This window comes from Argopecten irradians, chromosome 3 (assembly GCF_041381155.1).
Source record: "Argopecten irradians isolate NY chromosome 3, Ai_NY, whole genome shotgun sequence".
In the NCBI taxonomy this organism is placed as follows: Eukaryota; Metazoa; Mollusca; class Bivalvia; order Pectinida; family Pectinidae; genus Argopecten; species Argopecten irradians.
This window is the reverse complement of record NC_091136.1, coordinates 25,757,941-25,774,023: the sequence shown is the minus strand read 5'-3', so window position 1 is coordinate 25,774,023 and position 16,083 is coordinate 25,757,941. Positions and strand designations below refer to the sequence as shown.

At 34.9% G+C, this 16,083-nt stretch overlaps 1 protein-coding gene across 1 annotated transcript; it reads right to left on the bottom strand.

Annotated features, from left to right (window-relative positions):
* Positions 1-21: 21 nt before the first annotated feature.
* LOC138317992 (cilia- and flagella-associated protein 36-like) lies at positions 22-14,940 on the bottom strand. Its single transcript, XM_069259998.1, has 8 exons — positions 14,816-14,940; positions 10,064-10,128; positions 9,459-9,569; positions 7,691-7,905; positions 7,115-7,286; positions 6,685-6,786; positions 5,998-6,231; positions 22-4,093 (listed from the first exon to the last, which is right to left on the bottom strand). The coding sequence occupies exons 1-8, from the start codon at positions 14,916-14,918 to the stop codon at positions 3,800-3,802; spliced, it is 1,296 nt and encodes a 431-aa protein (XP_069116099.1). The 5' UTR covers positions 14,919-14,940; the 3' UTR covers positions 22-3,799.
* Between the last annotated feature and the right edge of the window lie 1,143 nt (positions 14,941-16,083).

The window sequence follows — 16,083 nt, the reverse complement described above, 5'->3', positions numbered from 1 at the left end:
GACAGACAAACTATTACTCAGTTACCAGGAATAAATGCAGCTTTATTCTTTCACATATCAAACATTTGTTTTCAAATCATTTCATGTATTAAACTACTGTGCATGATATGCTCACAATGAAGGACTTTACACACCGTTCCGACAAAGATACAGCTTTACAAGGATATAGTTGAGAACAGACTAGAAATTACTACTGGGTATGTATCATATCTTCCTTTTTATGGATTTTATCATTATTATCAATTATTCATGTTGATAATATAATCAAATTCAACAGAAACATGAAATATAGATCCAAACAGTTGTATGTCGTTTAAATTGATTATGACTTTAAAGCAAGAGGTAGTTATATAGAATTAATTACCAGGAATAGCATGTAAGTACTGTAGCAAGATTCATAAAAATTGTCTGGCTCTGTAGATACTGTGTGCACATTTCCTAACTCCACATAAAGACACCCTGTTATAGTTTACTTCGAAATGTAAAAACTTCAACTGGAAATATAAGGTCATGAAAAATTGCACATAGAACACAATCAATATGATCAATACAAACACACAAACTTACACTGTTTATTATAAACAGGAGTTGATAGAAATCAGAACAGATACGACGAATTATGAAAATCCTGACATTCAAAGTGAAGAAAGAGCAACATCGTGATTTACAACAGATACAATCGTGACAAAAAAATCACCAACCACATCAGTAAGTGTACTACAGTGACAGGAAACTACAGTATGATGGTTCTGACTTTCATGGAAATAATATCAATTACTGGGGAATAAATGATTATAATTTCACAACATTATTAACTCATTCACCCCCGAAATTTCATAATGGACTGTTTTAGTCCTTGATTTAGGAGAGTCTTATTGTGTTTTAAGGGAAGAATGAGTTAATACAAGTATTAATCATAATTAGGTATTAATTAATTACAGTGTAGATGAACTTTGTCAACAATTAATGTATGATGAAAAAGTGAATGTTGAACTTCATCTTAAATATGAATTATAATTCCTTAGAAACAATGTAACGAATAACCCTACAATTAGTGGAAGTATAAGTGTAAACAAACAACACATACACATGTAGTTATGTAATAAATGTAAACAAAAATAACACATTGATATGTTAAGAAGGGGGAGATCTGTTCTATGGATTTTCTTTTGATAAATTGGAATGTAGCTTAAAATGAAAAAACCGTCACATTTTAACAAAAATTGAAAAGCAATACCTATACAAAATAAATACATATAGCTATATATATATTCAAAAACAAAATATTGGTTCAAGGACGGAACGTGAAGCACAATTTTGAAAATATAATGTATACAACTTAAGATTTCCTTGTTACTATGATGGAAATTCTAATGAGGTTTGCTATTTCATACAGGGTTTTCTAATACCCCAGCATGACCAGATTCCTCTATGATATGATATGTATTATGCATTTATTTACTGGACATATCTTGGTAATTATTCTCAATAGGAAGAGACGGAATGTTAAAATATAGCAACAAGTGGATTTTTATACCACATCTTTATAACAATGGTAATTTCATAACAAAGTTTAGAAAATTCTTTGTATCACTTAAACATTTATAAGAATTAGAAGAAACTGTCACAATAATCTCTATACAAATACATGTAGGTAAATCTTGACTTGGACGGTATTTCTTAACAACAGTCATTGTGATGTAAAAATTCTTTGTGATTTTACAAATAAAAATATTGTGATAATTCTTAATTATGTAAAACGGTTTACTTGATAAACAATAAAGATGCTGATAAAATATCTCTGTATACAAAGGAGTCCTTGGTTATATCACAGTTATCACAAGAAAAGTTTATATGGCAATGAGCCATGTCTGTAATTTTACAGGAAACTTGTAAGAGACCCCTTTAGGAAAAAAGATTATGTCCATTTAGAATAGCTTGAATACTAGCACTTGTCACACCGGAATATAACTATATAGGCAAATTAACATTACAGGAAAAATAATATAATAATAAGGCCACTTGGTACTTGATATGCTGTTCGGATAATACTATCATACTACTACATACAGAAAATGTCAACAGTGTTAATACACACACAAAATGTTGGTGTCAATTATATCAAGTACATTACACATCTAATAATAATATGAGTCCAGTATAGCTTGAATACACATTTTTTTTTATTTTTATGAAATAATAAATATTCATTAGGATTTATCCAATGACTAGCTAGCTGAAAGTTAAATACAGGTAGGCTGCACAGATAGAAATGGCACTAAATCGCGAGCTCTAACACTAAAACAAACTTTCTCATTTATAAGAGAACACCAAACTTCCTCAGACTTAAACATAAATACGATTAATTTTTAGTTGTAGTTCGGGGTCAATCACCAAGTATTGAAAACATGAACCAGGTAAGACTAAGATTTTTTGTTCATGAGAATATGTATTGAATGTTAAGTTATGTCAAGACTGGTTTAATTCCCCCTAAAAAGACAAATATTTCAGTTGATGTAAGTACATGCACACATACAAATAACACACAAATCGAAAGACAGAGCAATAACACACTTGCAAAGATATTAGTGTCAAAAACTGACAAGGCTTGTACGTTCATACTGAAACTATCAGAAGTGTATAAAACTGACAAGGCTTGTACGTTCATACTGAAACTATCAGAAGTGTATAAAACTGACAAGGCTTGTACGTTCATACTGAAACTATCAGAAGTGTATAAAACTGACAAGGCTTGTACGTTCATACTGAAACTATCAGAAGTGTATAAAACTGACAAGGCTTGTACGTTCATACCGAAACTATCAGAAGTGTATAAGTGCACATTTTTAAATACATTTAAGGCTTGACATGTTGATAAATAAATCATCACTGCACTGCTTTAATGTTAAAAAAGAAGAGAAGATGCAGTATATCAGATTATCTAGAGTTTCTAAAATTCTTCTACTTTTTTACTTTTTATATTGAGCAGGAGATATTTTACAATCTTTTAGTTTGGTGTGGACCAACAAATTACCTTGAATTAAACTTTGTCACCCAGTTACACAAGTGTCAAGTCGAGTTAACAACTCTCCATACTGACATTTAACTTAAATGTTACAGGATAAACAATTCTAATGAGCCAAAAAATTCGAAATCAACTTCTTCTAGTGTTGTGATTCTGGTTTTCTATCATAGTATCTCTTCCAATCTGATTAAGATGAGACCTTTTGTGATGCTCCTCGTACACTGTTAGATGTTCTATGTGCGTCCGGTCTACAGGGAGCCACATTGAAGGTCCAATTTAATTAGATTAGCATCCCTTCCATCACTTATTTTGCAATTTTCTTGGTTTGGAAAGGTTATGTATATCAGTCAATGTTTTTGATATTTTGAGTATACATTAATAAAATAATGATATTGATTGAAAAAAAAATCCTTTGATACATTGGTATGTTGCAAGAACGATTATATAATACTTAAAATGTTCTCATGAATATAGATTTATATAAAAATGATATGTATATGATGACAACCATCTATTAAATTCAATATTGCAGTCATACTATTAAAGGTTTTATAATAATAATTCATTAAATTAATTAAAAAATTCATCATCTTTTTTTTTCAATTTCCAAAAAATAATTTGACTCTTTGAAAACAATATTTATTGAACTGCAAATTTCTAATTCAAATATTTGTAAACAAAATCATGAAAAATCATCTAAAAAATATCAATAATATCAATATTTTTCTTCTGTTTTAAAACCACTAAAAACAATTTTAAGTGAAATTATTCCCTTCAATTATTGTCTAACATTTCTGATCTTAGTTTGCTGGCTATTGCACGACGCATGGCCATTTTCTTTTCCTCCTCAGGACTCAAGGTTTTACTTGGAGCTAGTTCTTCCTTTTGACTTTTAAGTGCTGCGCGAGCCACTCTTGCTGATGTTGGCCGTGTCCGCTGTGTCTGTTCAGCAGATAAAAGCTGTTTCTCCCGCTCGGCCTTCTTCATGGCCAGAAGTTTGTCTCTCTGTTGTTTTAGGTAGTCTTGTCTCTGTTTCAGTTGTGCCGCGTCCAGCTTCGACAACTCAGCCTACAAAATTAGATTTACTAATTTAGTTTACTGTTTATACAGTGCGGTAAAAAACACACTTTCTATATACATATATTTATGAACGTTGACTATCCAGTGCAAAAGCAAATGCCTAGAAATTATATGCAAACAAATAGATGCACACATGTGTATACATAAGGAATCAACAGTTCACCAGCTGTCAATCAAACAGTCCGGGTACTTTGCTTTGTTAATAGGATGTTAAGCCCATTCAACCAGCCAATCAACCAGATTTGCAGAACTTACAGAATAATGATTTTTTATTTGAACAAGGATAAACAAGAGGCCCAGAGGGCCTGTATCGCTCACCTGGTTTGTAATGCCAAGTAATGTTCTAAATACAGGTTCATTGTTTCTTTTCTGAAGGAATTCGAATATCTACCTCTAATTCCCCTACAGGGCCCTACCCATCCTGCCCCCAGGGGGTCAGAGCCAACATTTATACAAGTTCTGTTTCCCTTCCCCAATGGATGTTTGTGGCCAAATTTGGTCACAATCCATGCAGAACTCTAGGACAAGTAGCGATTTATAGGTTTTAGCTATATTTCCCCTATTTGGCCCCGCCCCTCCTGCCCCCCAGGGGGTCAGAGCCAAACTTTATACAAGTTCTGTTTCCCTTCCCCCATGGATGTTTGTGGCCAAATTTGGTCACAATCCATGCAGAACTCTAGGACAGGTAGCGATTTATAGGTTTTAGCTCTATTTCCCCTATTTGGCCCTCCCCTCCTGCCCCCAAGGGGTCAGAGCCAAACTTTATACAAGTTCTGTTTCCCTTCCCCAATGGATGATTGTGGCCAAATTTGGCCACAATCCATGCAGAACTCTAGGACAGGTAGCAATTTATAGGATTTACCTCTATTTCCCCTATTTGGCCCCACCCCTCCTGCCCTTGGTGGGTCAGAGCCAAACTTTACACAAGTTCTGTTCCTCTTCCCCCAAGAATGTTTGTGGCCAAATTTGGTTACAATCCATGCAGAACTCTAGGACAAGTAGCGATTTATAGGATTTACCTCTATTTCCCCTATTGGGCCCCACCCCTCCTGCCCCTGGGGGGTCAGAGCCAAACTTTATACAAGTTCTGTTCCCCTTCCCCAAAGGATGTTTGTGGCCAAATTTGATTACAATCTATGCAGAACTCTAGGACAAGTAGCGATTTATAGGATTTACCTCTATTTCCCCTATTGGGCCCCGCCCCTCCTTCCCCCGGTGGGTCAGAACCAAACTTTATACAAGTTCTGTTCCCCTTCCCCAAAGGATGTTTGTGGCCAAATTTGGTTACAATCCATGCAGAACTCTAGGACAAGTAGCGATTTATAGGATTAACCTTTATTTTCCCTATTGGGCCCTGCCCCTCCTTCCCCCGAGGGGTCAGAGCCAAACTTTATACAAGTTCTGTTCCCCTTCCCCCAAGGATGTTTGTGGCCAAATTTGGTTACAATCCATGCAGAACTCTAGGACAAGTAGCGATTTATAGGATTTACCTCTATTTCCCCTATTGGGCCGCGCCCCTCCTGTCCCCGTGGGGTCAGAGCCAAACTTTATACAAGTTCTGTTCCCCTTCCCCCAAGGATGTTTGTGGCTAAATTTGGTTACAATCCATGCAGAACTCTATGACTAGTAGCGATTTAAAGGATATGTTGACGGACGGACGCCGGACGGATGCCTGACGCCGGATGCCGCGCTATGACATAAGCTCACCGGCCCTTCGGGCCAGGTGAGCTAAAAAGTTAACTTTTTTTATACAGTCTACATGTGTCACATATTGAAGAGAGAACACACAAATTTGAATATTTTTCATCAAGTTTTCATCGGAACAACCTTTGACCTAAAAGAAACACTTGTCTATCCTAAATTATAAAACTATGACCTATGATAGAACTTACAGCAGCAGCAGTCACAGCCGCCGAAGGTTTCCCAGACACAGCCTCATTCTGGGCCTCTTGCATCCACATGGCGGCTGCCTGTGATCCTGTTATCTTTGTCTGTCCAGAGATGTTGGGGAGGGTAGCAGCACTTAAGGGAGCTGGTTTGACAGGAGCGGCGGCTTTGGGTGGTAGAGTGGCCGCTGCTGGTTTGGCCGCGGCCGGTTTGGGCGCTGGAGTAATGGCTATAGATGGCTGTAAACAAGAACAGGAGGATATATAAGTATGTCTCTATATCATATACTATAAACCAACCTATTTTCACATACCATTTAATTTTGCAGCAGACAATTATAAATTGTTTCGAAAAGATTTCAACTACAAGTACAACTTACAGAGCATGAAAACGCAATGTTTTGCTGCAGCAAACATATCATATCTGGTTAAATCATCTTTTAACTTTCAAATAGTGAATACATGTAAGCTAGAATACGGGATATTGGAATCAAAAATATAATACCAAATTAGATTTTGAGAATTAATCTAAACTGCCAACTTTCAGGTTTGATAACATAAGGTAAGACATCTCTCATTATAAGAAATGCAAAACACGATACTATTTTGAGATCATTGCCCATTGTCTTAGTAGAGAATGAAACAGAGTATCTTAACATGATAAATGAAATAAATAATTGGGGTGTAACTTACTGCAGATTTGAGATCTGTAGGAGGTTTAACGGGTTTACTGGCTGCAGCAGCAACTGCAACTGGTGCTTTAGGGCTATCATCAATAGTAGCACTCTGCATGGCCTGTAACACAAAAACTCAGTCAGCATATGTTCTATTTAGGTACTCCTATCACAAGAACACTCCAGTTCTTTCAATCAGGCCAACAAACGTGAATGGAACAAGCTAATACTGTATAGCCATTAATTTTTGAGGGGATGATATTTTCACAATATAGTGAGACATTGCTATGATCAAAAAAATTTCATCTGCAAAATTTTGAGATATGGTCAACCCTGAAAGTCAGATTGTGAAATATTAAAACCTAGAGTCAATTTTATCACAAGAATTTGACCTATGTACAGCTATGAATGGTTTTACTTTTATTTTAAGCAATTTTTTAGAGCTTTACCTCCACTATTTTTTCCTGGCCTTTTGTCCGTTCCTCCTCTAATTTGAGACCCTCGGCATGGACGTGGGTGGGTGTCAACATTAAAGTGGCAATAACTGCCTGTGGGGGCTCCTCAGGGGATGTTCTTGATGGAGTGTTCCCTTTTGGGGCCTCTTTTTGTTTCTCTGATTCCCTGTAACACCAGAAATACACATGCTCTAGTATCTGTTATGGACAGGTGTCGGCTACATAAAAGTGTCCACTATGACAGTTTGACTGTAAATATTTCCTCAATAGTACCGTGTGGTAAAAAGTCTGGGTCATCTTGCTTGTTCAGGGTAGCAAAAAGAACACTCATTATTAGGTATTATTCACTTTAAGTATGGTATGTGGAGTGTTTGAAGCCAAACATGTGTAGGCTAATTTTCAGTTATCTACATTTATATACCCGGTAAGTATAATATCTAATTATCTCAGAAATCTTTAAATAGAAAGCTCTTTTGAAATCTGACATTCACTTAAACAGCAATGAATTCTGAACTATTCCACAGAGGTCAAAGAGACATCTAATCATTACAACTTGAAGAGCATTCTTACATCAGAACTTTCCGTAGGACCTCCTCCTCCGAGTGGATATTTTCCTGGGAAGGTGGTGGAGTTTCTCCGGTATCTTCCTGTAAACTACTAGGGAGTGATCCTTGTCTCTTCATGATCAAGAGGAGGGCCTGCTGTTGTAGCTCAATGTTCTTCTGGTTCATTAGTTGTACAAACAGGTCAAACTGGTCTGTACAGAGGATCTGCTCAAACAACACCTACAACAGATGAAACAACACCTACAACAATAGGTCAAACTACAACAACACATTATATTACTACATAAAGGATCTAATCAATCAACACCTTAAAGGTAGGCTTCGCCCATCTGAATAATTTTTTTTTGTAAAATCTGATAGACGGAAGAAAAGGTGAAAAAAACATATTAAAAATACCTCAATTTAATTTCTTAATGCATATGAGAATGAACAAATGTGTCTTGAATACAAAATTGAAGGAAATCTATTACGATTGTCAGGCTGACAGGATTGTATGCAAATGAAGCTGCGATAGATTGTGTTGTCGAAGTTTCGCGCATGTGCATTGTTACGCACTAAAAGTAAACAAAATGACTGAATAAAAACGTGTGAGAAAAAAATGTATCAGAATCGGCATCAACGAGTAGGAAATTAGAATGGAATCGGTAGCACCCTAGGATATCTCTAGAGAATGAAACTCAGAGATGGCATGTAGCAATAGAATAAACAGAAGCCACATCTCAAGTGGAACTTGCCCGGATTCTGTTGTGTTGCACGTGGTGAGTTAATTTCAACACACATGCCAGCGAAAATACAGTAGTAGACTAACTACATATATGTTTGATATACTAAGCTAGCGAGCGTATGTAAGTACCTTGATGTATTATAGATTATATCACATGTATAAACAATCCATCGTACTTTGATTTTTTTTTTTTTTGTACTAAACATGCTGTAGCAAGACTGTCACTTCTATCTGACATTTTGTTGTACGCTTCCGTTTGTTGATGCGGCCTTGTTTTGGAAAAAAATATGTCATGTTCTATGTAAAGCTTGACTTTGCTCTATTTTTAGAGGAGTATTTTCCTGGTTAAGCTAGGCAACTGACCACCCATATTGTTTGCTGTATGCATCGAAATTGATCTGAAGATTATATCTATGCACAGGATAAATTTCAATTTCGTAAACTTTGTATTTCATTGGGCGAAACCTACCTTTAAACAACAAGGAACAGATATGTCGAAGATAACAGAATCAAGGTATGTGAAGAGTATCTTCTCTTCTAATCTCTACACTACGCATAAAAGTACTTCATGCATGGGCAAACAACATGTACAACAAAAGTCATAAGTATAATGGTTTGTATACAAATCTACTCAAAACAACACCTACAATGACAGGTCAACAAACGTCAGTACAAAGGACCTCGCAAAACAACATGTACAACAACCAGTCAAAAGTCAGTACAAAGGACCTTGCCAAACAACATGTACAACAACAGGTCAAAGGTCAGTACAAAGGACCTTGCCAAACAACATGTACAACAACAGGTCAAACAACATGTACAACAACAGGTCAAAGGTCAATACAAAGGACCTTGCCAAACAACATGTACAACAACAGGTCAAAGGTCAGTACAAAGGACCTCGCCAAACAACATGTACAACAAGTCATAAGGATAAAGGGTTGTTTGTACAGTTATCAAGATTTGCTTCTTTATTTGACAAACCTGTCAGTGGTTCCTTGATATCCACAAAAAATAATTCTTTTAGAATTTGATGGTAGATTCTTACCTGGAAAATTTCCCTTAGGTCTGGTTTAGCATTCATGTCTGCCAGGGCCTTGATCAGCTCATCGTGTGTCAGTTTAGAATCTCTGATGAAGCCTTCAAGTAACTTCTCTACCTATCAAGGTATACAACAATAAACCATTATTATCAGTATTTTAAAAGAAAATGACTTGGTTATAATATGTTTCCCACATCATGATTAATATATAACAGATATGAGAATTTATGAATTATAAAATATATTTGGATCACATAGAAGTTAATTCCTTCAGCATAGCCAATAGAGAAGAAGAGCTTTGTTTATTTAATGATATGTGTTACACAACCAGAGCATTTAATCAGTGAGGTTTTTGATGGCTAGTAGGATATGTACATTATAACCTTCACTAGACCATTACGATGGTGATACTGTAAAGAAACTTTCTTTTTGGGAATTTTGTGATCAATGTAAATTTATGAAAGTTTGTCACTGTGAATTGATATCCTCTGTATTTCTTGCAGTACCATCAAATTTAAACGTACTTCCATTCAATTTTAAATCTTTGAAAATTAATCTCAGTATAAAAAATGTGAAACAGAAATTTACCGCGTTACATACTTGGAACTTACCAATTTGTTATATCCTTTATGGATGTTGTGGTGTTCTTCACAGATATCAACTGCCATGTCGAATACTGGAATGTAAAATCAGCGATCATCAATACAGTTGATCATTTACAGGTACATTACTGGGATTTACAATAATGTGTAGAATATTGATGACCTTCACATGTTTCTAATTCACATTTTTTTTAAATAAAATATTAACAAACAAAACTGTTCATTCATTATTGGATGCTATTCTCTTTCCAACTAGTTATCATTATCATATATTAAGAAACATTTAAAACTGTACATGGTTATTTACAACAAACAACTGCTGCAATCAAGACATTAGGTCTGTGGGCCTCTTGCAATTTGGGTACGGATATTCATAAATTCTTATAACACATAAAAGTGGATTTACCAGGTAGACTATACAATTTATATACATATGTGAGTAGTCTCATAACAGTGGGGAAAGGTGGGGTGTAATCTGTTGCAGTACCTCTGGGGAGGGGTGCTATATGTGAATATGATACTTAAATCTAGATCACTTGTGTTTTGTAAAGAAGTTGGTAGTTTAAAGATTCTAGCAAACAACTTCTTCTAACATCTGCCTGGTATAAAGGTAAGAGTAAATGTAAATAAATTTGGTAGCTCTTTGGAATTCAGTGCAGCAAGCTATATGTCCAATAACAGATCTTGAAGCATTCTGAAGTATTTTGAGGCATTGCTTAAAAAGAAAACTTTAGCTGACATCAAATGCCACATATCTGTCTTAGCCCTGGGCAGGTGAGCTATAAACAGGAGTAAGAACAGCACGGAAATCTATTCTGGTACAACAGACTCAGGAGACAAATGGTACTGGCAAATTCAACACCAGTATAATCCAATCTATATTGGAGATTTTATCAGGAGTTACTAAAAACCTAATCAATATTTCATGGTGATCTGATAACCATCAGTACCATTAAATCAAAGAGCATGCTCAAAATCTGACAACGTAAGTTGTACATAGTAATGAGAAATGAATTAGTAATTGATAACCCAAAATCATAAACAGGCCATCAATAATGAGAAAAAATGAATAAAAGTTTTCGATCCTAGTTAAATATGGAAAGCAGTAATAAACATTTACATGTATACAGAAAACAAGAGTGTGTACAATGCAGCATACAGTATGTCTTACACAAATTTTCAAGAGAAATCTGGCCATTTTTCCCATCTTATAAAAAATCACGGGAATTTATCCATATGCCCATCCAAGGGCCATTTATATCTTATAACATCACTAAAAAGGAAATGTCATCATGCATTCATGCTATGTACTGTCTCAAGTCTGAGCTAATAATTCACTTGCTTAACAATATATTTTCATTGAAAGTCAAACTATCAATCTGAACTTGTGATCAACAGGTTTAGACAGACTAATGTTTTTGATTTGACCAATGTGAACTTTTGGTCAACAGGTTTAGACAGACCAGTGTTTTTTGCATTTGACCAATGTGAACTTGTGGTCAACAGGTTTAGACATACAGACCAGTGGTGGTTTTTTTTCATTTGACCAATGTGAACTTTTGGTCAACAGGTCTAGACACACAAACCAGTGTTTTTTCATTTGACCAATGTGAACTTGTGGTCAACAGGTTTAGACAGACCAGTGTTTTTTATTTGATCAATGTGAACTTGTGATCAACAGGTTTAGACAGACCAGTGTTTTTTTTATTTGATCAATGTGAATTTGTGGTCAACAGGTTTAGACAAATCAGTGTTTTTTATTTGATCAATGTGAATGTGTGGTCACTGGTCAATAGGTTTAGATAGACCATTGTGTCTTTTATTTGATCAGTGTGAACTTATGGTCAACAGGTTTAGACAGACCATTGTGTTTTTTATTTGATCAATGTGAACTTGTGGTCAAAAGCTGGTTCTGCCTGACCAGGGTTTTTTATTTGAACAGTGTGAACTTGTGGACCAAAGGCTTGCACTGATCAAGTATTTTTCATTTGATCATTGAATCCATTGCTCTTGATGTACAAGTTTTCCATCAATGCCAAGGTCACTGACTAAGGCAGTATAGGACATTGGATTGTGATGCATTGCAGGCAGTATATATACTCAATCAATATTATACCTGGCACATCAAACACCACACTTCAGTACTATAGTAATTACAACACCAGGGCAAGAAATATCCCAGGTCCGATGGACCGAGACCAGTAAAATATTCTCCCAGGCAAGTGAAAATTGGTGTAAATTTGTCCGGTTTAAATGTTAATTACCCTGTTTTGGGTAAACAAGACTGAAATTTTAAATTTGGGCAAGTGGTTTTCAAAATAAGTTTCTTGCCCTGAATACCAATGGATATTGTACTTTATATAACAGCACAGCTCTCAATGATGAAGTATTCATATCCGGGATAATTGTTATAATAAATGGATATCATAATGTACGAAAAGCTCTATTATTGTAGAATAATCTAAACCATATGTAGATAATCAATCATAATATTTGCTTATAATAATGGCAATAACTGTATTCATGAGAAATGACAAATCAATATATCTAAGGTATTGATTTTCAGAAATTACCTGAATTTTATTTAATGACATAAGATGACAATAAGCTCTTTCACTTTATTTGACCTGACAGTGATGACAGTATGTTTTAGGTCATCTGTAAATGCATGCATGTAGTCATCATGCTTCATTCATCATTGCACCATCCATTGTAAACTTTTCATCCAAACAACTTTTTGTTAATAACTAAGAGGGCTGGAGATCTGATACTAAGCCTGTAGCATGCTGGGGAAGTGCTACCAAGTTTGCTCAAATGAATGACCTTGACCTTCACATGTGTCAATTAGGATAAAATAACTTCTTGTCAATATCTAATTTTATAGGGCCTAGATACTTGATACTAGGTCTGAAACATGTTGGAATGAAGGACTACCGTGTTTGTTCAAATGAACAACCTTGACCTATATTAAAGGTAATAGGAGTTAGACTGTAACATGCCGGGATGAAAGAATAGCCTTCTACCTCTAATGGAAATTAAAGAAGAATTTTACTTAACTGGCTCGATTTTATGTACCTAAGCATGGCCAAAAGCCAAATATTTGCAAAAGAAGAGACAATCTTATATTATTTTTACTTGAAGTCAAATAGACTTCTAGGAACCGAGAATAAAAATCATTTTTCTCAACAAATACTTCTCTTATCGAGTGAAAAGAAACATCAATGTAAAGTGTATTAAGTTTCACAATGTTTAGAACTTGCTTTAAGGATGGAAAATTTAGAAGAAATATCTTAATTTTTTTTTTTTTTAAATTTGAAATATGAAATGATGGCCTGTTTCAGAAAGTAAGATGGTAAGTCTGGCACCCGCACGCTACATCAAAGGTTACGCCGGTGGATATCAAATGAAAATCAGTCGTCGCCCAACGTCACGGTTAGTGCACAAAATCAAAAACTTTTGCAACATATTCGTCCAACACCCCAAGTGACAAATCCTTCTCACTTACAAATCCTTGATTCTGAAAGTCCTAGTATTTGTAAAAGAATGTCAATCAAATAACAGTTTGTGATGGAGAAGAATGAAAGGTTTTGATTCATTTTGTTTTACTTCCTTATTAAAATTCAGAGTAATTATATCAGAGGGTACCAGCTGGTTAAGGAGGTAGACCAAGGAAGCCAGAGTAACCTGCAGCTGCCCCTTGTATTGGAGCTTAGATCATACAGCATTGTTGTTGAGAGTAATTACATTGATTTCAAATTTGTGGGTTTTGAGAATCGAGATAAAGTAAAATGATTTTGATTTTCGATGATTGTGATGTGACAAAATTCATGTCAAAATATGATGTCATTATCACCAACATGTGGGACTTCTCAATGGTAAATTGTACTTTTTTCCACATCATTTTGATATTTCAAAATTGATTAATTAGATCGGTTTAATCAACATATCTGACCTTTTAACAAGGGTTGTAACAAAACATCAGACTATCCATATATATTATTAATCAAAACATTGAAGGGCATGCCACTGCAAGGCTTATATTATATTAATGTGGCTGAAAGTCAGAGTACCTCTAGAGGTATATTTTTTATGTGAAGAGTTTAACATCCTATTAACAACCAAAAGCCAGAGTACTCGGAGAAAAAAGACTGACCAGTGATCATGCATTACCTGGCAACTGCTTCAATTGGGATTTGAAGTGGAAAGTTGGTGATAATATGTTGGGACATCTTTAACCATTAAGCCACTGTGGCCTTAAGTGATAGGTTTAACAAGTTTATTTCTCTTTAATGGAACATTAGGCTACTTAAAATGAATAGAAAGGGAAAAAACTTATTCTAGAGAACAAAAATCACTATTTAATCAGTGACTAAGTGTGCATGCGCATTCTGAGCCCAGCACTCCATAATTTTGACCGAACTAACAGAATTTCTGGAAATAGGTCCAGACACAATTTGTTTTTTGGTGATACATGTCAGATGTAAAAAAGTACAAAATAATGGCAGAATGAGTACTGTACCAATTTCCTGATTTGTATCAATGATCTATTTCATCAACAATATATCGGCAGACCCACTATAAGCTCAAAAGCTATTTCAGAGATGAAAGATGTATCTCGGTCTACCAACTAAACATGTCCTAAACTTGCAGAAATCGGCAAAATGAAACGAGTCCTAGGCAACGCAATGGGAAGGTTTATTTCAACTCATCGTAACGAAGAAATTAGTATTTATTTCATCACAATGTGTAACATGTACTTACTTAGACAATGTTCTTCCATGTATGTTATCACCGGTATCTGGAATAATGGGTTGCCCAGAAAACAAAGCAACTGATCGTAAACCCAATCCGACCTTTTCGCCATCTTGCTTGTGCTGGTAATAATCCATTCGGAACGTTTCGAGAGTTTTCTTTACAAGCAATCTGTTAACAAGTGTCGATGAAGTTTCCTACCCAAGAAAATACTTCCGGCAAAGTTAGATATTTGTTCTTCAAAACAATGCATTTAAGTTTATAAACTTCCCAAAAACTTACCATTTCTATGTTTTCTTAAAAAAAAATATACTGCGTGAAATTATATATACAACATATGGACATCTTATTTGAAAATAATTATTAACCCCGGGCAAACAATAATATTGGCACCGGTCAGCAGCAGCAACCTGTTTCCGGAACTTCTCGGACTTGCACTATTCTTAACTTGCCAATGAAAAAAAGATGGATGATTTGATGCATCAAAATTTTTGGGAAAACATGTCCTCAAAATAACGTTTTAATCGCTCTTCCTTCAAGCCATCAAGATGACTACAAAGGCAGCTACCTGTGAGTTCAATTTCATCTACAATGCATCTTGATTAATGATAGATTAGCGATCTGTTAAATTCGTAGTTGTTGTTGCATAATAACGACTTCAATGATATCACAAGAGCTTGATGTTCAGTCGATAATATAACATAAAATAATAAATACAAAAACACCATGATATAATATATATGTTTTAATACTATATGGATATTTTAATTTTATATATATCTATGCTATATATTATATTGACAGAACGCCAAGCTCTTGTGATGTTATCCATCTGTTTGTTTGGTAGCTTGTTGTTCATTGGTTGTGGACACAATCTGGATTAACATATATAGAATTAGATGTATATAAATATATTGCTTTGCACCAATTAATAATGTATTGAAGTTTTACCTATACATATAACATGTTTTTACGTGTAAATTGTAGTAAACTGTTGTATATTGAAATGTTCCAAATTACTTGGTGGAAATGATTATTGTGCTTGTTCTTCATTGTATATTAATTGTGTTGTTCTTTCATCTTTTTTCTCATTAAAGTTGCATCAAAGATCCACAACCTAAAGGATTACAGATATCGGATTATCAACAACACTACACCACAGCCTACTGGTATTGAGATTGAGAATACCCTCAAGTACTTCTCTCAGTCACTCCTCAGGTATATATATACATCTTTCGTTCATTTGTCAATTATATAGTACATTTTTTTTTTAAATT

Coding starts and splice junctions, on each gene's coding strand:
- LOC138317992 (XM_069259998.1), bottom strand. CDS start 14,918: ATGGCGAAAAGGTCGGATTGGGTTTACGATCAGTTGCTTTGTTTTCTG. Junction 7,906..9,458: donor ACCTAAGGGAAATTTTCCAG/GTAAGAATCTAC, acceptor CATCTGTTGTAG/GTGTTGTTTGAGCAGATCCT. Junction 4,094..5,997: donor CGGCTGTGACTGCTGCTGCT/GTAAGTTCTATC, acceptor CTAATTTTGTAG/GCTGAGTTGTCGAAGCTGGA.